Below are 21538 nucleotides of genomic sequence, written 5' to 3' on the forward strand. Positions count from 1 at the left end.
AGAATTTGCCCCTTTCTGAGAGCAGCCCCAAAGTCTCCCTGCAGGGTAAGCAGGGCTCCCCTCAGGTGGGCAGTGAGTCAGGAAGCCTTTACCTGAGTAGAGTGGGGAATATAAACAGATAGCACAATCTCTTCGGATTTAAGGCTGGCTTCAGGTGATCTCTCAAGGAAAAGGCTGTTTAAAGGAATCTGCCGTTCTCCTTCTATTAGAGAAAATGATCTTGATTAGATGCATTTATCAAACAAAAGAGTATGTAGCAAGGGGTAGGTGTGCTGCATCTGGTGGAAAGAGAGAGTGCAATCTACAAGCCAGAAGATATGATTTCTAGTTACAGCTTCCACACTGAAAAACCTTAGGCAAGTCACAGAACCTTTGGGGCTTCTGGTTCCTCATCTGTAGAATGAGAAGGTTGGATCAGATAATCTCAAAAGTCTTTTCTGAGAGCCCATGGGTGGCTCAGTCGGTTAAGCACCTGCCTTTGGTTCAGGTCATGACCTCAGGATCCTGGGGTCGAGGCCTGTGCTGGGCTCCCCGTTCAGCAGGGAGTCTGCTTCTCCCTCTGCCTCAGTCTCTAACCCCACTCATGCATGCTCTTTCTTCTTCTCTCTTAAATAAATAAATTGAGTCTTAAAAAAGAGAGAGAGAAGAAAATTCTTTTCTGGTTCTTAGCACCCATTACACACTGCTCACAAATTTTGGCCTTGAAGAACTTTAAAGCTATTGGGAAACAACCTAGTACAATGTGTTTCACAAATGGAAAAACTGAGGTCCAGAGGTCCAGAGAGGTTAAATGATCTGTTCAAAGTGCTGGAGATGGGACAGGTAGCAGAGGTGGAATGCCTGATATATAGCTTGTCTTTCATAAGCAGTTTACAGTACTCTCTTATTTGAGTCACTGTATTTGTTTTTTAAATGTGTTATCTTTCTTTCTTTCCTTCTTTCTCTCTCTTTCTTTCTTTCTTTGGTAGAGAGTGAGCACATACACGAGCTGGGAGGGGGGTGGGCAGGGAGGGAGAGAGAGAATCCCAAGCAGGCTTCCTGCTCAGCACAGACCCTGAAGCAGGGCTTAATCCCGTAACTCTGAGATCATGACCTGAGGCGAAATCAAGAGCTGGACACTCAACTGACTGTCACCAGGTGCCCCTAAAAACGTGATTTTAATCAAAGAGAGGGTATCTTATATCAATAGCTCTGTGAATAATATACATTTATTGTTATTTCACTAAATTTAAATAATTTTCTCTTGGCCAAGCTCAAGCTGTCTTTCAATGAAGAGAGAAGTAATGAGGAATACGCTCCACAAATTTGATTCTGTTTAGGATGAAAAGTTCTAGGGGTGTCTGGCTGCTCATTCAGTGGACACATGACTCTTAGTCTTGGGGTTGTGAGTTTGAGCCACACGCTGGGTATAAAATTACTTAAAAATAAAATCTTAGGGGCACCTGGGGCTCTTAGTGGGTTAAGCCTCTACCTTCCACTCAGGTCGTGATCTCAGGGTCCTGGGATCGATCGAGCCCTGCATCGGGCTCTCTGCTCAGTAGGGAGCCTGCTTCCCCTTCTCTCTCTGCCTGCTTCTCTGCCTAGTTGTAATCTCTGTCTGTCAAATTAATAAATAAAATCTTAAAAAAAAAATCTTAAAAAAGAGAAGGAAAAATCCTGTAAGAAAAATTTCCATCTTTATAAAACTCTGAAATGTGCTCTAAAGCTTTAAAACTGTGGGTACATTCGTGTCCTGCCGCAGTTGCCAAATAAATAAATAAATAAATAAAACTTCAGAGACACAACTCATTTAAAAAATGCTTTGATACTACAATTTGGACTGTACATAAATGTAGCCAAACAGTCAGGAAAAACTCTCAGGTGCAGTAACTTATCTGATCTACAAGATACATAACATCTGAGAATGGGATAATCGATCTCAGTTTCATCCTAACACTTGAGGTAGTATAGAAGTAGTCTATATATTTGGTGAGTCTGAGTTAGATATACTTGAGTTCCTAATTCACGGTTTATGAAAGGAGCTACATAACAGACAGTGATAATTATAAAACAGAATGTCCAAAGCTTATCTCTTACCTTTAGATATCAGATTGATGGTAGCATTTCCTGCTGCTAAAATGGGATTTAGGTCAGAAAAATTAGGTCTGCTCACCACATGTCCCCCTAAAGTCTAAAAAAAAAAAAAAAAAAAAAAAGATAACAATTTTAAGCTAGTTATTTGAAAAATAAGGAATTACATGTATAAGAATCTTAACTTTTAATTTTTTCTCTTTTTTTGTTTCCTAGAATGATCTGGTATGATTTTAGGGGAGCTAAACAGAGTTAGGCCACATACTGTGCAAGATTCCTACCCCCAACCCCAGTTCAAGCTTACTGCTTGAGAAAATGTTCTTTTTCTGTGTGCAATGAGGAAGAAAATTTCTTTGAGAGCTGACCCTAGCACGAGTGTCCAATAACATGGGGTTAAAGTGGGGAACTAGAGTGAGTAAACTCTAAAGAATTGGGATATGTAGCATTCCCATTCAAAATGCTTGTTGTAATGTCATGCAGTAGAATTCATCTCTGTTATTCCAAATCATCAATAAAGTTGCCTCAGACATAGGCTTGAATGAGAAATTTTGAGGGGATGGTGGGCAAGGGGTGAAGTGGAGAAAAATAACCTGGTCGAGAAAAAGGAACAAAAGATGCAGAGGATGAAAACATACAGTGAACTTCGAGGGCCAACAGAAATAGAGGCAGAGACGATCAGGAGGCCCCACACCGAAGTCTCACTGAACTACCCATCCTGTGTGGAATGGGCAGAGACCTAAACCATTACTCTTAAATCTTGAATAACAAGGAAACCTCAGTAAGCTAGACAACTGGGGGACGTCCAAGAATAGACATGTGGGATACGTGTTAAGAAGCTGAGCTCAGCGCAAAGGTTTAAGACAAGAAACAGCCATAAAAGAGTATTTTTGAAATGTAGGCTCTTGTTACTCTATCTTGACAGACATATCTCCTAGCCTGTTAGAGCTGGCCAGTCCATTTGGTTGGACTTTAGCTCTTAAAATGAAAAAAAAGTGGCTTAAAGAGGTCAAGGGGCTTCTCCGGGATCATACCATTCATGGGTGACAGGCCGGGTTTAGAATCTGGGCATCTTCAGACTTCAGTGCCATAATCTTGTGATATAATATGCCATTTCTCACTTTGGACACACACATACACGCAGTGTGGTAACTCTCACTCTGAGCACATACACACATGCACACTCATATTGTAGACACTTGTTCGACATTGACGGGGGATTCCTCTTCAGAGTAATGTTGCTAAGCTGAATAGACTGTCAGACTGTCTGTAACTGTGGCTTCTTTTGTATCACACTAGGGTGCATACCGCCATATTCCTTATCTGGGCTCCAGCAAGTGTCCTCAGATGCTTCAGGAGGGCACGGTAAGTCTTAGTCTTCTCCTTTGGTTGCTCCAAAACAGTAAGATGTAAGGCATCGCTCAGCTGGGCCAGGCTGTATCCTGCACCTATGGTCACCCCTGCCAAAAAGACAGTGGAACAGAAACTGAAGGCAAATTATGACAAGATGCATGGGCTGCACAGAAAGAATCTTTCAGGTATTTTTTTTTTTTATATTAACTTAGAAAAATGAAAGTAAAGACATTTCTGGCAATTTGCTTTATTCCCAAATATTAAGTACCAAATTCTTTTTCTCAGTCACGTGTACAGTCCTATGTGCCATACATTTTGGGACACATCAAGCACAGATATCTGAAACTCATTACTTTGTTAACTCCCAGTTAAGTGTTTTCCTGAATAAATTGATCAAATACAAAAATTTCAGTCAAGATTCTATAAGACTGTTTTTTTTTTTTTAAAGATTTTATATATCCATTTTAGAGAGAAAGAAAGAGTGTGAGCCGGGGGAGGAGCAGAGGGAAATAACCTCCCGTAGACTGTGAGCTGAGCACTGAGCCCCATGCGGGACTCAATCCCGTGACCCTGAGATCATGAGCTGAGCTGAAGCCAAGAGTCAATGCTCAACCAAACGAGCCACCCAAAGTGCCCTGATTCTGTGTCTTTTAAAAGATCATTGAGTCTATGTGGGCAGTGACCGACACATTTGCATTGCCCATTCGCCTGTCTTCTACAGCCAGCTCTTCCTCTTGTTCCTGCCTGTACTTTGGGTCAGTTTTGCTGGCAAGTGGGCTTTCTGGGAATGCTTTGAGTAGTGACGTGATCTAGTTCATGCATTCTCAAGGATAATGCCAGCGCAAAGAGGGTGAAGAAAGCCTTACTCTTTTGATGTGTAAAGCCCTGAATACACACTGTACATAAACAGATATATGGTCTATCTATGGTGTTAAAATTTCATGGAGGGATGATTAGGGGGAAAATGTCTATTGCTCCCTAGTGAGGCAATAATGAAAAGGTTGAAAACACTGACTTAGTGTTCCAGGCTCTCCCTCCCTCCCAGTCTCTTCACTCCCGCCCTGCTCTAACCAAGTACCTCCACACCTTACTTCCAACCCTCTCCTGGACCAGCCCGGCTTCCCCTTCCTCCATTTCTTCCTAACAGTCCACTGATATGAACATTCTAACTGGCTTAAAAGAAAAAAAAGAATGATCAGAGGGTAAAGCAGACAATTTCTCATTTGATTTCTGTTTATTCATTGGAGAGAATCTTATTTTAAAGTAGAATTTTTACCTCCTATACCATTACCTACGCAAATGCTGAGTTTGGATGTTTCTCAGATAGCATTTTTCAGTGCACTATGTGGAAGGGGAACTTGACTAAATGTAAGAAACCCTGGAATCCACTTGATCATGTGTTAGCTGTGTGAAGTTGGGGAAATTACTTAAGTCCTTTGATTCTTTATCTTTACCAAGCTTCCCACCTGCTCTCTCTGCCTTCCTGGACTGTCATGAGGATCAAAAGAAACAAGAGATGTGAAAGCATTTGGTAAATTGTGAAAAGACTATAAATAAGATAGTTACAATTAAATTTTCAAATTTTGTGTCCCAGACTTTTTTTTTTTTTTTTTTTGAATGTGTGTGGGTATAGGCTGAGCCTTGAGCAAATTTATGAATCAGGGAGTAATATGTAGCAAGAACATTTCCTACAGGGCAGCCAATGTCTTAAGTCTCCTTTATTCAGTCAATCTCTCCATTTCTGGACAACCTATATGGCATCTTCCCACCATTATGGCTCTGAGGACCATGTAGTACTCAGTGGCAAGTTGAATAATTCAGTTAGATAAAGCTCATATAGGACACACAAGTAGATGCTCAATAAATATTTCTGAATGAATAAATGAGGCCATACATTCTATGAAGTGCTCAAATAAGCCCAGTGCATATAATTACTTATAGCCTACCAACAGCCAACGAAAATGAAGGTTCATACCATCATCTGTGTAGTCCACAAAATACAGTTCTGGTAGCCCAAGGGGAGATATGAAAACTGGATGGAATTCACCTTTAAATTTAATGCTGGGTCCTTAAGGAGAAAAATATTTAAAGTAATTAGAAAAGGAAGTCAATGGGTGGTAATAGATGTTGCTTACTTATAATCCTGAGTGAAAACTGTGACAAAACCCACATATTTGCAAAAGAAAACAATGATTCTAAAGGACCATCAGTATCCATTAATTAAAATGAACTGCATTTATGAGGAATTTAAAAAGAGAGACAGATGTCTAGGTTACCCAAGCTAGACTAAGGAACACGGTTAAAAACCACCCACCTACTGCAGTATTCCCCATGATGAGGGGGGCTTCAGGGAAACTGGCTTTCAGCTCCAGAAGGTCATTAAGAGTCACAGGGGCAATCCAGGTAGTCCTCTCCCCTTGGAACATCAGTCTTCTTTTGTTTGGATCTTCTGCCATTCTCTGCAGAGAAACGAACCCAACAGGCTTTTGAGAAAGGCTGCTGAGCTACATGCCATGAGGACATCCACTGCTCTGGTTGTCCAAATGGCCTGATGGGTCATTTTAGCAGTAAGAATAATGTAATTCCATTATAATAAGTATCCTTTTTCAAACTATCTTTAATATATCTCACAATGTAGCTATGTGATGCTGAGTAAGTTACCTATACTCTGAGCTCAGGGTCTTTGAGTAAACAAAGAATCAAAGCATCTCTGAGGTCCTAGCAGTACTACTCTTCTAAGCTATCTGCTTGAAAATTTCATAGTTGAACCGAACAAATTCATACCAATGGGCTATCGCACTGGACACATTTCCAAATTCTAATGTCTAAAACTCAGTAATTCCAGAGCCTACTGAAAAAGGCTTTGTACCACGTCACGTTACAAAACAACAAAAGTAAAGCATCTTACTATTAGTTCAGGGGGGAATATAGGTTCCTGGGATGGATCCAAGGGCTGGAATTCATCTTCATTATACAGTTTGGTACACATCTCAACAAAACAAAACAAAATACAAATAAAACTTCAGAGTTACTGAAAGATGTACAGGAATTTCTAAGCATGAGACTTCAGAGTTAGGGCTATACCTCTGACACCCCAGACACAAAATGGAGGTGCCAGAGCCACAAAGTACCACTGAGTAGAATTCTTCCCACCCTCAGAAGACTGTAATGGTTTCCTGGAAGATGTACTGGACTCTTGGCTTCCTCTTTTAGCATCGGGAATTAGGTTTTAGCTTCTGTGCTGGGTCTCAGGTATTATTCACAGATATTTATTTGCCAAGAGCATGAAGATGCACTGCTTGCATCTCTCATAGTACTTGTTGCAGGGAAGGGTGGTGGTAAACCTGATTAAGGTACAGAAAGTTGTAATGCTCCTGAAGGAAAATGCCTCTGTGGTGCTTGGCCTCATGAAAGTCATGGGCCTGTTAATTTTTGAAGCATTTTAAAGATATTTTACTTCCTGAATTCTCTTCCTTTTAATTTACCCACTGAAAAAAATAGGAAATGAATACATTTGGATTCATGTGTATATTTTTCAGTCAATCCAAACTGAAGTAGAACTCCAGATACTTACTTTTTCTTGTCTGTTTATAAAAGACCCCTCTTCTTGATCCATGCAGCATTTTCCTGATCCCTTCAGTCCACAAACAGTTGTTTCCTTAGGAAGTAATGCAAGAATTTAAAATAAATTCATCGGTTAGTTCTTAAAACATCAACCTGAGTACTTGAAGTCCCCAGGCCACACAGAAGTGATGAAAGAAGTAACAGAGCCTGTCCTTGCCTTCAAGGGCTCCGTAATGGGGTGGAGTGGAGAGCAAGCCATTCCATCACTGAACAATTAGGGAAAATTACAGGGAGCATGTAACCATGCTATGATAAGGTCTTGTTAATGTGTTGCTCAAAAGCCAGGGGATCATGAAGGAGGTCAGAGGAGATGGGGTCAGCCAGCTAAGGCTTCCTGTAAAGTGCTGTAAATGGAGTAGTTAACAAGGTAGTAAACAAAAAAACAAAAGAGATGGCTTTTCTTTATCCTAAGAGTGATACAGCATATATCTGTCACAAAGTCCTGGGAAGGCAAACTGCCTTTAAGACTTTCTATACACAAAGAAAAATAAACTGAAAACCCGAGTTTTATTTGGGTGTTATTGGAGCTCTTCTGAATTATTTGGATGATTCAAGTCCCAAACCATTTTACCTTAATTTTTAGGACACTTCCTGCAGACCCCAAGTAGTGGTTTTGGACTGAATGTCCTGGTCAGTTACTGCAACTCTACCTAGTTATTTTCATTCCTGTTTGTCCTTTACATGTGTAGACACAACCCAAGGCTTTGGGGTGCTTTGGAGATATATGGTTTGACTTTGTACATGGAGTTAAGGAGACCTGGGTTCTAGTTCCTACTTTAACACATAATAACTGGGTTGAGTTTGTTAAATTAGGGAAATAAACCCCCTCCCAAACCGGTCTGTTTGATTTAAATATGTAAATGGCACCTATAGTATCTGACACAGAGAAAGTGCTGCAGAGGTGGTGGCTGATGTTTTCACCCGTGAGGAAGAAGGGATTTGGATTTGGGGACAATGCTGTGCACAGTAAAGGAGCAAATGACAAATGGCTGAATGTGAGGACCCAAGTGAGTGAGATAAAAAAATCTATTTTTGTATAGGTAGATTGGGCCTCCAGGTAAAATCACATATTAGGTTGAATCATGAATCATATGAAGTTGCTGTTTTTGTGAGTCATACTGGTGGAGGACTGACCACTCATATTGTTCGACATGAACGGTATCTTACCCAGGATTTCAAAATAGCTGTAGTGTGTAAAGCTTTTCAAATTCTTCATCACAGGCCTAAAAGTAGATTTTTTTCCCAAAGACTTTTTGGTATTTGGAATTAACTTGTGTAACTTGAATTGTTTTTGGTCAACAAAAATTATATAAAATTAATTTTCACCATAAAAAAATGGGTGTTAGAATTCCATCCTAACTGAAACCTTGTTGATATTTAACATTCTGAAAACTTAATATATCTCAAAACTACAGCCTCCCACACCCCGTGCCATATGCTAAAGCGTTCTTTTCCGATTTCCTTCATCCTGTCTGGTTCCTTAATCTCTTAACTTTGAGGGTGATTTGGATTTCCTCTTAACTGTATCCTTTATTGTCTGGAGGTTATGATTCTGACAATCCCCTTCCTGAAAGTTATCTTTTTTGGGTCCATATCTACCACATGGGTCGAGGTCCTCACTCCTTCATTCATGGGGGGCTGCACTAGTCCACGCCTTCATCCCTTTCAGTTTTATCTTTCTTACTGGCAGATGCCAAGAATTTTCCCTTTGAAATACTATTCCCATGTTACACCTAGCTTGAGAACAGACAATGACTGTATATTGGTTACCAAATTTAAGTCTAAATTCCTTAGCCCAGAATAATATCTTTTTACTTCCTAATGCTTTAGCTATGTATCAGTTTTCTAGATGAACCTTGCACATCTTTTCTTTTTCCTACTTCAGTGTGTTTTCTTACCTGGAATTTCCTACTGGCCTCTCCTCACTCGTTCATCTCTATCACTTCTTTTAAGGCCAAGCTCAGAGCTCCCTCCTCCAGTGTTTCCTTTGTCTCTTCCCTTCCCACTCATTAATTCTCTCTAATCCATGTTCCTTCAAAACTGATATACATGGTATAGGGGATATATTGAACTTTTAATATCTTGCTTTTCAATTCTTAGTCTATATTTTTTTTTCTTTAAAAAGTCTATAGTCTTAGTCTATTGGTCCAAAATAATATAGACTATTCCTTAGTCTATATTATTTTCTTTAAATGAGTTTGCATTTCTTGAAGTCATGTAACAATACTTTACTTCTCAGGAAAGTACCTATTTTAGGGCTATAAATAAGATACATGCTAAAAGGTTTATTTAAAAAATACCAACAGTGGCATTCAACAACTTTCAATGGTTAGAAAAGTCAACATGAGGATATTTTAGAAATAACTTAATGTAATAGAAGATATTATGCAAATGTCCATTAATGTATTAAATCAACTGAAAAAAGTTTTTTTATTGTAACTTACCTCACAGAAAGTTTTTCCACTTTCTACAATTGGTCGGTATCCAGTACAGCGGCACAAATTACCTGATTAAGAAGAGATGAGTTTTGGAGTGCCTGGATGGCTCGGTTGGTTGAGTGTCTGCCTTTGGCTCAGGTTATGATCCCAGGTCCTGCTTCTCTCTTTCCCTCTGCCCTCCCACCCCCTGGCTTATGCTGTCTCCCGCTCATGTTTTCTCTCTCTCCCAAGTAAACAAAATCTTAAAAAAAAAAAAAAAGAGAGAGAGAGATCAATTTTTAAGGAATAGTAATGAAATATATTCTTTATTTGTGCTTCATTTTTTTCAGTGAAATAGCTCTATTACTAATTAGATTTTTTCTTTTGGGAACAGAGATGTTCTTCAAAAAAAACTTGAGATTACCTTTTTTCCCTGAAATATCACAAAGGTCTCCATAATTTTTCCAATCAACTCTTTCCGCCTTATTTCCTACCCCTGTCCTAACTCAAGCAACCCTGCCACTCCCATAACATCTCATTTGTCTCTTTGTTAAGCTTTTCTTACATAGTCTTTTCTCTCTCACATGTTCTCTTAGGGAGAATATGTCCATTTGTCAGGGCCCTTTTCCATGGGGTCTGCTCTAACACCCCAGCCAGAGCTGTATTCACTGTCTGGGTCTTTCTGCAGGCTGTCATCAACTGTGCTAGCATAGGGTCATTTATGTACATGCTTCATCTCCCTCAATGGATCTTAGGTTCCTGGAGAAGGCAAGGAGTATCTTAGATTTCATGAACCCTCCCAATACTTTTTTTACAAAGTATACTGAAATTCTGCAGCCATTATAAATATTTATGAAGAGGTTTTTAATAAAATGAAAAAATTCTTATGTTACACTGCTGAAACTGTAAGTACAGTATAAAATCATATATATAGTAGCCGTAAGATTCAAAACAAGAAAACAAAACTTATGCATAGAAAAGACTGACAGCAAACAGAAGTGTGTGATTGTGGTTATTTCCTGAGGGCAGAAATATGAATGAGATTTTTTCTTTTTAATTTTTTTCTGCATTTTTCATAACAGGAATATGTTATTTTTTTAATTTATTTTTTATTTTAAGCATAACAGTATTCATTATTTTTGCACCACACCCAGTGCTCCATGCAATCTGTGCACTCTATAATACCCACCACCTGGTACCCCGACCTCCCACCCCCCGCCCCTTCAAAACCCTCAGATTGTTTTTCAGAGTCCATAGTCTCTCATGGTTCACCGCCCCTTCCAATTTCCCCCAACTGTTATTTATTAAAAATAAATTAAAAATGATATGTCCAGATGCAGCTTAACAATTTCATAAGCTATATAAATGTGTGAATTGGGTAGGTTTAAACATCCAAAAGTGTAAAAGCTTGATGCCAGTGAGTCATGCGGAAACTTGGTTAACAGATTATCCTCTGTTTTTGTTTTTAGAACAGAACAGTTGAAGAAGAATCTGCATGCTCGAGATGGAATTCAGACCCCATAATCTATCTTTCCTTTTGCTAAGAAGAAAGAATGTAGAAGTGTGTGAGTTAAGAATCTCCTTTTGGAGTCAAGGAAAAGAGCTGAAATGTCTAAAACATAACTAACATGGCACGAGATACCAGTATTTAAGAGGCAATGGACACCTTCTCTCTGATAAACTATAAGTAAACATTAAAGGTTAGAGAGAGCTAATATCAGAGTTTTCTGTCGTGTTTTTGTCCTTGGCCACATAATCAGTGACAAGTCTACAAGCCCACCACAGGAAGGCCCACCACAGGGATGTTAATAGTAGCCACTGCGGAAATTCTTCCGGTTCTGCGGGGAAAAAATATGGAAATTAAAAAAAACTTTCCCCTTAGTCTTGAAGAGAAAGACAAGATTACATGAAGTGGTGATTTATACCAGCTGATCATTTTAGAAGATATATGCCACCCCTAACTGTATTACTTTGGACTTTATTATATGTTATTGTTTCCCTTAAAATATTAACATGAAAGCTATCAGTGTGGCTAGGATTTATAATTCTAGAAAGAGCTCAAGCAAATGGATTGTGAACCAAAATATACCTTCCAAATTATTCATATCCTGCATAAGTTTATCTACTTCATCAATTTAGCCAGACTTTATAGCACCACCTCCTGATGGTTGTTATATGAATTACAGGCACAGAATCTAGGAGGAAATAATCCTAAAACTGTACATATGCAAAAAAACAAACAACAAGTAGGGCGAATCTCAAGATCTCTGCTTTTTGAAGCTCTCATTTCCTCATTAGTATGGATTATTTCATTGAATAAAGATTATCTATTCAGGTTGGGTTAAAATTATAATTGAAACCATAGGTCAAAGTTTTAGTAGTACTTTGTAAGAAAGTGAAAAGTTTTGACTGAAGAAGTTGTTGAGAAACAAGGGAAAATACTATTTTTATATACCACTTACATAAAATTTAAATTGCATTTTTATTTTGTTTTAGTCTACGTCTTTTCATCATAATACTGAATTTCTGACTAGGCTTGTTTACTGAAAGGGACAAAGAGCTTTCATATAATATTAAAAGGTTTACTTTCACGGCTTCCTTCCAAGAACTAGGGGCCAGTTACCTTGAAAGTAGGTAGATTTGTAGAGGAAACTACATTTGCTAACATGCTTTTCTTTCATTTTTGTTTTTGTTTTCTTAATAGAAAATTGTGTTTGTTCATTAGATTTGATAGTTATTTCATTTTAGGAGACTGAATTACTAAGTTTATTTGTGATAACTAGTTGCTGCCCGTGACTTCTTAACCCAACCAGAACATAAAAATAAAGTATCAGAAAGTCTATCTTCTTTATAAATATTTTTAAAAAATTAACTGTAGTAAGCAGAGTTAATGAATGAGTCCAACAGATTAATTTAAAAATAAACAACAAAAATCTCATTTGTCCACACTACCCAAATTTCCACATTTGGAAAAGATTATAATATTATAAATGTTAGAAAGAACCTATTTGAAATCCTTCGTAGAGGGACACTGGGATCCATTAAGGGAGAAAGATTTGTAACGAAACCAATATTGCCCCAGTTCTTGGCATCACTGCTCACAAAAGGAAGGTAGTACTTCCTAGAAAGTATTAAAGGTACTAAAGAGGCCTTCGTGTTAGCCAGGTGCCTGGAATCTCAAAGTTTGCCACAATGTCTCTCCATGGGCTGGGATTTCCTCTTCTAGTTATTCGGGCACTTTCTACCCTAGGCCCTACCTACAGAGGACCAAGAAAGCTCACCTCCAATAGCTTTGGTTATCTGCTTCAGGGTTGGCTCTGGGTGGTTCCTCAGCAGCGTGTAGATGGACATCACCATCCCTGGGCTGCAGAAGCCACACTGTGTGCCATGACACTTGGCAAGTCTTTCCTAGGAGGAAATAGTACATTATTTATGCTTCAAACCTCTTGTTTCCCTACTTTGGATACTAGAAAGGAGTACAACTTATTTATTTAGCTTTCCAGAAATGAGTGCAGCATAAAAGATGTTCACTCTGGAGGAAAATATTTCTATTTCTTGAAAATATTTTTATTTTTGAAAGCTGTTTTTTCTCCCCTCAAGAAAAGCCTTGTGGCAGGATTAATTGTCTTTAGTCTCCAGCCTGATTTCTTTATCTGTGAAATAGAAAGTGTAGCTTAGGGCATAAGTAAAATGCTTTGGAGTCCCCCTCCTGTGAGTTTTGGTCTCTACTAAACCTCATTAACTGTGTGACCCTGGTGATTTACTTTTCTTCATCTTTAAAATTAGAATAATAAAATATAAATAAAATTAGAATAATAATGGTATCTACCATATGGGATCATTGCGAGAATAAATGAATGAGTATATGCAAATCACCTAGCAGTTTCTGGGAAGTCATTTTTATCCCCTTCTCTGTATTATAGAATTTTTGAAGACCTAAATGACAAAATCTATATAAATGCTTCAAAAATTGTTAAGTGTCATTTAGTAGTGTTGTGCCATTCATATATTTAATTTAAGCATATTCAACTTTTATGCATTTAAATACAACAAAGAAGCAACAAAAATAAGTGGGGAACATGACTCTGGGTCCGTCCTGTGTTTCCTTTCCATGTGTCTCTCACAGGGTACGCAACTTAACTGGCTGGCTCGAGTGTGCTTCAAATGTTTTTAAATAAAAATTTTTCAAATTGACCCCTAAGATGAAAGCCAAATACTTCAACTGTAACTCAACTAAAAGGAGAGATACTGTTCTAATAGTAGAGGGAATTGTGCTGGATTTATCACTAGATGGCAAATTCCTTGGGATTTGGCATACAAACTGCCCTATAAATGTGGTGGTAAAGGTTTAGCAACAGAACCTCTGGGAAAAAGCCCTCTAATTTGTAGCTTCTATCAATTTTAGTAGTATAAAGTGTCCTTGTTTTAATTTAGGGTAAGGGTGGGGCTGAGAAATAAAGATGCCAAAACCAAAGAAGGAATCTTGCTTTATATACCAGTCTCTAAGAAAACCTTAGTTATGAAGCACTGATTATGGCAAAATGAAAATTTAAAAGCACAGAGGATTTCAAAGTTGGTGAGAGTACAGCAGACTATGTGGGATGTCTATACCAGAATTACACTCTTACCTGCACGGGATGAATCCTGGTGCTGATGCTTCCTACGCCTTCTACCGTTGTGACAGCAGCCCCATGCAGAGAGCAGATGGGCACCAGGCACGCTGTAACTGGAGAGTGGCTGTGATGGGTATTTGTAAAGAGAATACATTGGAATCATAGGGAGTGAATAGTGTCAATCAGGGAGTCCAGGAAAGTCATGGGACAACAGTTCCTGAGAATACAGAGAATACTTGGTAAAAATCTATAGATTTCTAGAAGTTTCTAGAAAAGAGTTTACATATGGCTGGCATCGAGTGGTAGAGAGAAATGGAGAAAAAGAATAATGAACAGTTCTGTGTAAGAACGCCAAGAGACCTTCTTTATTATTTCCCATTCTAGGGAGAGGAAATCTTTTATTCTTCAGATAGCACACTGACTTACATAAACTCCACCATGGGGTAGTTTAGTCCTTTTGATTTTCAACTACGTGATACTTTTAAATATACAGACACTCTGCTTGCATGCTAGTCCAGTTAAATCAGAATCTTTGGGGGTGGACCACTTTACCACATTTTAAAGCTCCTCAGCCAATTCTAATGTACGGCCACAGGTGGAAGCCACCCATTTACGCCCTTATCTTGATCATCTTTCCCACAGTAGAGTCTGTGTTAATGATGAAGTGAAGGTGGTTAGCACCAGATTCTCATCTCACAGGGTGGGAATGTGGTCCAGATCTCATTAGCCTAATTTAGTTTCTTTATTCCCATTCAGACTAAGTCTCATTCTCTTTCAGGCATGGGATATTGTCCCTCTCCTTAGGAACTTTTCCTTTATTCTCCTACCCTGGAAGACAGTAAGCATGCTATTCTGAAGAAAAGACAGGGGTTCCTGGGAAGCTCAGTCAGTTAATGCCCTACTTTTGATTTTGGCTCAGGTCATGATCTCAGGGTCATGAGATCAAGCCCCCCCATCTGGCTCTGTGCCCAGTGTGGAGTCTGCTTGAGATTCGCTCTGCCCCTCCCATACCCTGCAACCTCGCTCTCTCTAAATAAATCTTAAAAAGAAAAAAAAAGTGCTGCTCTTGGCTCCACCAGCTCTTCGGTCAAAGGCATTTGGAAGCCACCCAGCTGGCTGCGAGAGTGCTTGGTGTACAGAGAAAGAGTGCAACCGATAAATTTTTGTTTTTTGTGTCCTCTAAGTTCCTCCTCCCCCACATTACATGTAACCTCCCCTTAATCTCAACCTCCCTCTCTCCTTGCTCTCAACAGCTCTTCCAATGTTCATTGCTTTCCTCAGTCTTACCCTCGTACCTCATCTGGAAGTTAGAAGCTCGAGCTCCATCCACTCCCAGCCCACCACTTCTCACCCAGAGTCGCAGTCACCCGCCCTGTGTTCTAGGCCAGGAGGGCAGGAATCCTTCCTCCCTCTCCCTGTGCTCTGCCCCGGGCCTGCTCCGTCACTGAGAGTCCTCTTAACCTCTTCTCTTCTATAGCCTCATTCCCCTCAATTCCCTTGAGTTTAAAAGTAAATTCAAGTGTTTGCTGTCACTACACGAAGCCAAACCAAACCGATGTCTCTCTCCAGATGCTAGTCCATCTTTCTTTCCCTTCTTAGTCAAGTTTCTTCAAAGGCCGTCCACAGCTTCCTGGCCTTTTCGCCATTCCTGTGTCATCTGTACCTCGTGCGCCGGCCTTGTCGGTCTGCTGAACGCGCTCCAGGAGCAATCTAATGGCCCTAGGTCATTCCCTGGAGTCTCATATATTCTCATATATCGACCACTTCTACCTTCTAGGAACTTTCTCCTCTCATTATTCCTCCTTCAACTCCCTCTTCCTCTCCTTTCTGAGATGTCTGTTCTACGGTGTCTTGAGCTGGTAAGTGCAGTGTGCTTCATTCCGGATGGCCCAGGGCTGAATGCCTGCCTTCACCACCAAATGGCCCACATGATCTCGAGCCAGTTATTTAACTTTCTTTGCTTCAGCTTCCCCTTTTTTCAATGTGAGTGATAGTGATGCCTATCTCAAAGCTGCTTTGGAGACTAAATATAACAATATATGTAAGCTACTTTGAACACTGCCTGGTATATGATAAGCATTCAATAAATGTTAGCTATTTTTATTACCATTAATATTTAGATTGATAGCTTCAGGTAAGGTATAGGTCTGGATGAGACCTCTTCTCTGAGTGACAGAACGGTTTATCTAGATGCCTGAGGACAATTCCTCTTAGGTGTCTCGTAATTAATCTAGTGCAATGTGTCTAAAGCTAAATTTATTGCTTTCCCTTTCTCTGCTCCTTTCCCAAGTTCCCTAATTTGTAGAGAGCACCACCCAGTGACTTAAGACAAGAACTTGGAATCTTGCCAGACAACTCCTTCACCACCCATTTCAATCATCCTGAGCAAATCTGCATTTTAGGCCAAGGTAATTTGAGATCCCGTTCAGCTCTTCCAGGCAAATAATTCCTCTTAGTGTGTCAAAGACCTAAACCTCCTACCAGGACAATGTATCGCTACTTCATGTTTAAGCATTCTTGTCTGACCCCCAACTCTGACATCTCTTGCTTGAAAGCAAAGAAGTATTTGTATAGCAAGAGAGAGCATGACCCTGAGAGACTGGCACACAGGACAGTAGATTCTGATGGAAACAAAGTCCATGGGAAAGATCTGGAGCTTACGAAGCTGCAGGCTGAGCAGGCCTAGAGGTCCTGTGAGCGTGATAAACACCTGGAAAGAAGAGAGGGGAGAGCCTATGGACAGGAAAAGTAAGACACACCTCTGCGTCCTCCCCAGATGTGCCTAGGACAGGGCTGGGCCCAACACAAAGGATACCAGATCTCCTTGGTCTTGGGGTTGTATCTTGACACCATGACGGTGCAGGCGCCACAGCCTCCACTTCCACAGCTGTACTTGGTGCCTGTGAGGTAGACTGGAAGGAAGGGAGTCAAGGAAAAAGAGGGGGCGCAGGCCACTTTGCTTCTTATGTTGTTCTTCCTCGGATACTGGTAACAAGAAACATGTTTTCTTGTTTCTTGTTTAGAGAGCTATTTCATTTTTTGGCATATAAATGAGCTCAATGGGGAAAGATGAGAAGAAATTACAGACTTACACTCCCTTATCCGAAACCCTCAAGGCCAGATGCCTTTCTGATGTAAAAGTTTCCATATTTTACAAAGGTAATAAGATAGCATTCCCAAGTGGGGCTAGGGCAGCACCTTGTAATCAAACACGTGAGTATTTCTGCAGTGAACCATAGGGATATTCACACTAAGTGTGAAACAGGAAGACAACCAAGGACCTCATGAGAGATCAGGGTTTACATCCCAAAGAGGTGTAAAAAGGCTTTTGAATTCAGAGTTGTGGATAAGGGGTCATCATTTAGGTGGTGGGAAACAGTACATGGGAAAAACTTAGAAAACTGTCTCTGGGAGCTTAACTTGCCCTGTTCAGCAATGTATGCTTCTATCTTCTTACTAGATTAGAGAATATTAATTTAATACCCACAGCTCCTGAACTGGTACTGTCACCAAGCACTGTGTACCTTTTCCCTGTAAGATGTTTATACGTTTTCATAAAGAAAGAACAAATAATATATGTAAATCCTCTGCTTTAGATTCTTTAAGAATCTACTGGAATTTGCTTGGGGCCTTTTCTGGGCGAGTTTAAAAAGGATCTCGTGGGCAGAGGTCATAATTGGCTTGGGCAGAATAGTGAGCTGATCGGGATATTAGGGGACAATCCTGGCTAGAGCAGTGGCATGATGGGTTAGGAAACCAGATTGCAAGGGGTTATACGGTGAGAAACAGAGTCTGGAAAGAAAATGAGGCATCAGGTACACATAATTTTTTAGATAAGTTTGGCAGGAAAATACAGAGAGAAACAAAGGGATGTTTTTAGGTGGGTATGTTGGGAGGCAAAAAGACGGGGAAGATCCTGAAGAGAGGGGATAACATTATCTTGTATATATCTTGTATATGTCTTGTATTGACTCCCCAGAGCCTAACATAGTGCCTGGCTCTTAGTAGGTATTCAGTAAGTATATATATTTCAACTTATTATTTTGAAATATTTATAGTTTCATAGGAAGTTGCAACAATAAAACAGTAACAAAACTTGTCACCTTGCTTGCCCCAAAGATGACATCCCACATAGCTATAATACAACATCAAAAGCAGGAAGCTGACCTGAGGATTACACTGATAACCAGACTAGGGAGCTTATGCAGAGTTTGCCACTTACACCTGCACATGTACCATGTAGGTACTGCTCTACGCAATTTTTTCTCCTAAACAGATCTATGTCACCATGCCCACAATAGCTGTGCTTCCCCAAACCTAAGACATTTTTTCTGAAAGTTTATTGCAGGTCTGTTGAAGGTACTGGAGGGGTAGGGAGTAAAAAAGTTCCAGATTAGAGGGGGAGAGCTGAGAGTACATTAGCTCTATGTTGGAATTTTGAAACATGTTTATAGAACCTTGTTTTCTCCAATAAGACGTATGAAATGGTCTAAGTGACAAGTCAGGGAAGTCCTCATGGGAAACTACACATGCCAGCACCATGTACCCCTGAGCAGTTGGCAGGATGTTTTTAACACTCCTGAATATAAAAAGTTATCAGGGTGGGCATGAGACCCAAAAGGTCATAGTTATTTCTAAAGTTACACACTCCTGTTTCACTGGATGGTTCTTTTGGTTTTGCTCAGGTGAAATATATGACAAAGCATGAATCTCTCACTTTTGGATGACTTTTGTAAACTCCAACTAGACTCTACAAGTCAAACACAAGGGTATTTACCTTGGGTAAATACAGGGCGACTTTTTTCAGAAGTCTTAGCATGTCCATTTTTTACCACCCAGGCCAGATTCATTACAGTAAAATATAAGGATATGGACTTTCCTCAGGTAGTACAGTAGGTTTACTTCAGGATCAGCATTCTTCTCTACAACCTACATTATGAAACGAGAAAAGGGATTTTAGGAAGATAGTACCAACATGTTAGGGCAACTCTAACCATTGTTTTGGGGACGTTTTTGACAGATGGTAGCTTCACAGGGGGAAAAAGATAACAAAGGAAAACTTTCTAACACTTGGAACCAATTTTAAAGAAATTATGGCATATTATTTCAACATCTCTGAATTTTCCCATATATATGACAATTATAAATTCTGGATTGCTTTTCCTTATAGTCACCCAGAGAGGGCCCAAATGGGAAAACAGATACATAGATTCCAAAATCGACTCAGATAACTTGTGGCCATAGGAAGTCACAGAAAAGGTTAGCCAGAGATTTCTTAATGGAGTCATGGGGTGTATGTTACAAAGGGAGCCCCTCCTGTTCCCATACCCTGCTCCCAGCCCCCTAGTGAAATGGAGGTGCCACTAAGCAAAGGACGAGCAGACGGGAGCATGAATCTGGCTCTGCCTCTCATGTCGCACTCCTGGCTGTTACTGCCAATAGAAAGAAGCTGGCACATGACATGAAAACCGTCTGCTTTTGCTGGCCCAGACAGCTTTTCTGCTAGGTATAGTCAGGCGAGATTAGAGAGAATGGAAGAGAAACTTACAAGGAAGTGTAGCAATGAACCCAAAACAGAGGACATTGTTCCATTAAAAGTGTTTTTTACTGTTATCACCCTAGAAAAAGGCAACAAACCACATTATTCTTCATATGCTGCCTATTTCCAAAATTTCTAAGTCCTTAGAAGATTTACTCAGCTAGAGATGAGCTCATCAGCCCTCCACTAGGAATCTTAGCATGAGGAGGAGGCTAAGTATAGTGGCATCTCAGAAACAAAGCATTATAGTTAGCTTTGCTTTGACACCCTAATGTGTGGCTATGGAAATTATCTCCAAAGGTGGGAGCAAGATAGGGGATAGGGAGTGATGGTGGGCAAGCCAGGACTAATATAACTTCCTCCTGTTTCCTCTATAACGGGGGAACCCAGACTGATGACACTATTCTGTGGTATAAAGACATTGATATACCTGAGACAACATTCCAGATAAATAGTAAACCCTCCCCAACCTCTTTAGATGCCCAGTGAGTGCAACACTTGATTTAATGCTTTCTCCTTCAATCATGACAAGGTCTGCTCAGGTTCCAAATGAGGGAAAAGGCAAGGTTAGACTTTGGGAAATTAATTAAAGACTGCCTAATGCAGTTCTGACATATCAGATATATGGTATCTGAGATTTCAAAATATATTTGGTATGGTATTTCAAAAAATATTTCAGTAATCATATGAGAAATAGTGGTCATACCAATAGCTGTGCTCACAAAATTGTATGGGTACATCATTTCCTCCAGTAATTTATAGACACTTAGGAAAAAAATCCCTTTTTAGTAAGCATATGAAAACAGGGAAAACCTCACCAGTAACTGAGATGCAAGCAAAACCCCCGAGACACCCTGCCCATTAGATTAGCAAACCTTAGGAAGCATGATTATAGCAAGTTTTGGCACACTAAAGATTGGCAAATCATCTACAGGCAAGGAAACAGCACCTGTCATGCAATGAACTGTGGGAAAAGGAACTTGTGCAGGATTCTGGAAAGCCACCTAGAAGGACCTCTGAAAGCAGCGTGGTACAAGCTCACTCAAAGATTCTCTTGCCAGTGTTGGTGAGGAGACACGTCATAGGATGTTCACTGCAGCATTTCTCGGGGTAGTGGGGAATTGGAAGCATCCTATGTGTCTATCACTAGGGTCCTGGATAAGCAGAGTGAAGGATGTGCAGTCTGGAAAACTAGTATGCAGAAGTCTCAGGTTTTCAAAGAGCAACATGGATAAATCTCAAAACGGTGGTGTCACAAAAGGGAATTTATAAGTCACAATACCACTTGCGTAAGAACACACACACACACACACACACACACACACACACTCCTGCACAATACCACACAGGCCAAGCACTGTATATTTCTAAGATACATCTATATTTCTAAATAACTATATAGAAAGTAGATGGGAAGGACATATATATAAAATGCACAGAGTAGATGCTTATGGGGGAAAGAAATAAAGAGACAATAGGACATAAAAAGAAAGAAAAAAAAAAGAAAACAAAAGAGGAGTCTTGTCCAGACTGTGGGGATGGAATGCCATGGCCAGAGGTGAGTGTGCTTTGCTCAGCTCTGTGCCGGTGGGTCTAAAGGAAGGAAAAACAACCGCAAAAATAACAAAACCAATTTCTACAAAGAGGTGTATAATTTCCCCCCTTTGGCCATCAGTAACTTGTCTTAGAAATCTTTAAGACAGAGAAGGGTAAAAAGAGCAAAATATCATCTGTGTTTGCAAAAGACTGAAGACCTGGAGAAGGAATAATCATGCTAATGTAATATTAAGGGAGAAATGGTTTTATTCCAACAAAGGAAAAGCAGCAAAGTCTATTTACCTCACACTCAGAGTAAGTTCTTAGCTTCTGAATTACTACTAATTGTTACTCACCAATCATCTTTCTGACGTTCAGGTCATTCAAGG

The 21538-nt window shown here is 39.9% G+C and overlaps 1 protein-coding gene across 1 annotated transcript in view; it reads right to left on the bottom strand.

The window, feature by feature from the left end:
• LOC131827589 (aldehyde oxidase 4-like) overlaps positions 1-21538 on the bottom strand; it is a 57273-nt gene that overhangs the window by 34635 nt on the left and 1100 nt on the right. Inside the window, exons 2-13 of the mRNA XM_059168472.1 lie at positions 18946-19003; positions 16890-16986; positions 14090-14198; positions 12743-12869; positions 9489-9550; positions 6995-7078; positions 6329-6409; positions 5735-5879; positions 5396-5488; positions 3376-3527; positions 2077-2170; positions 93-202 (exon numbers count right to left, since the gene is read on the bottom strand). Of these exons, the coding sequence (XP_059024455.1) occupies positions 93-202; positions 2077-2170; positions 3376-3527; positions 5396-5488; positions 5735-5879; positions 6329-6409; positions 6995-7078; positions 9489-9550; positions 12743-12869; positions 14090-14198; positions 16890-16986; positions 18946-19003 (1212 nt within the window). The remainder of the gene's footprint in view (positions 1-92; positions 203-2076; positions 2171-3375; positions 3528-5395; positions 5489-5734; positions 5880-6328; positions 6410-6994; positions 7079-9488; positions 9551-12742; positions 12870-14089; positions 14199-16889; positions 16987-18945; positions 19004-21538) is intronic.

This window comes from Mustela lutreola, chromosome 3 (assembly GCF_030435805.1).
Source record: "Mustela lutreola isolate mMusLut2 chromosome 3, mMusLut2.pri, whole genome shotgun sequence".
Lineage (NCBI taxonomy): Eukaryota > Metazoa > Chordata > Mammalia > Carnivora > Mustelidae > Mustela > Mustela lutreola.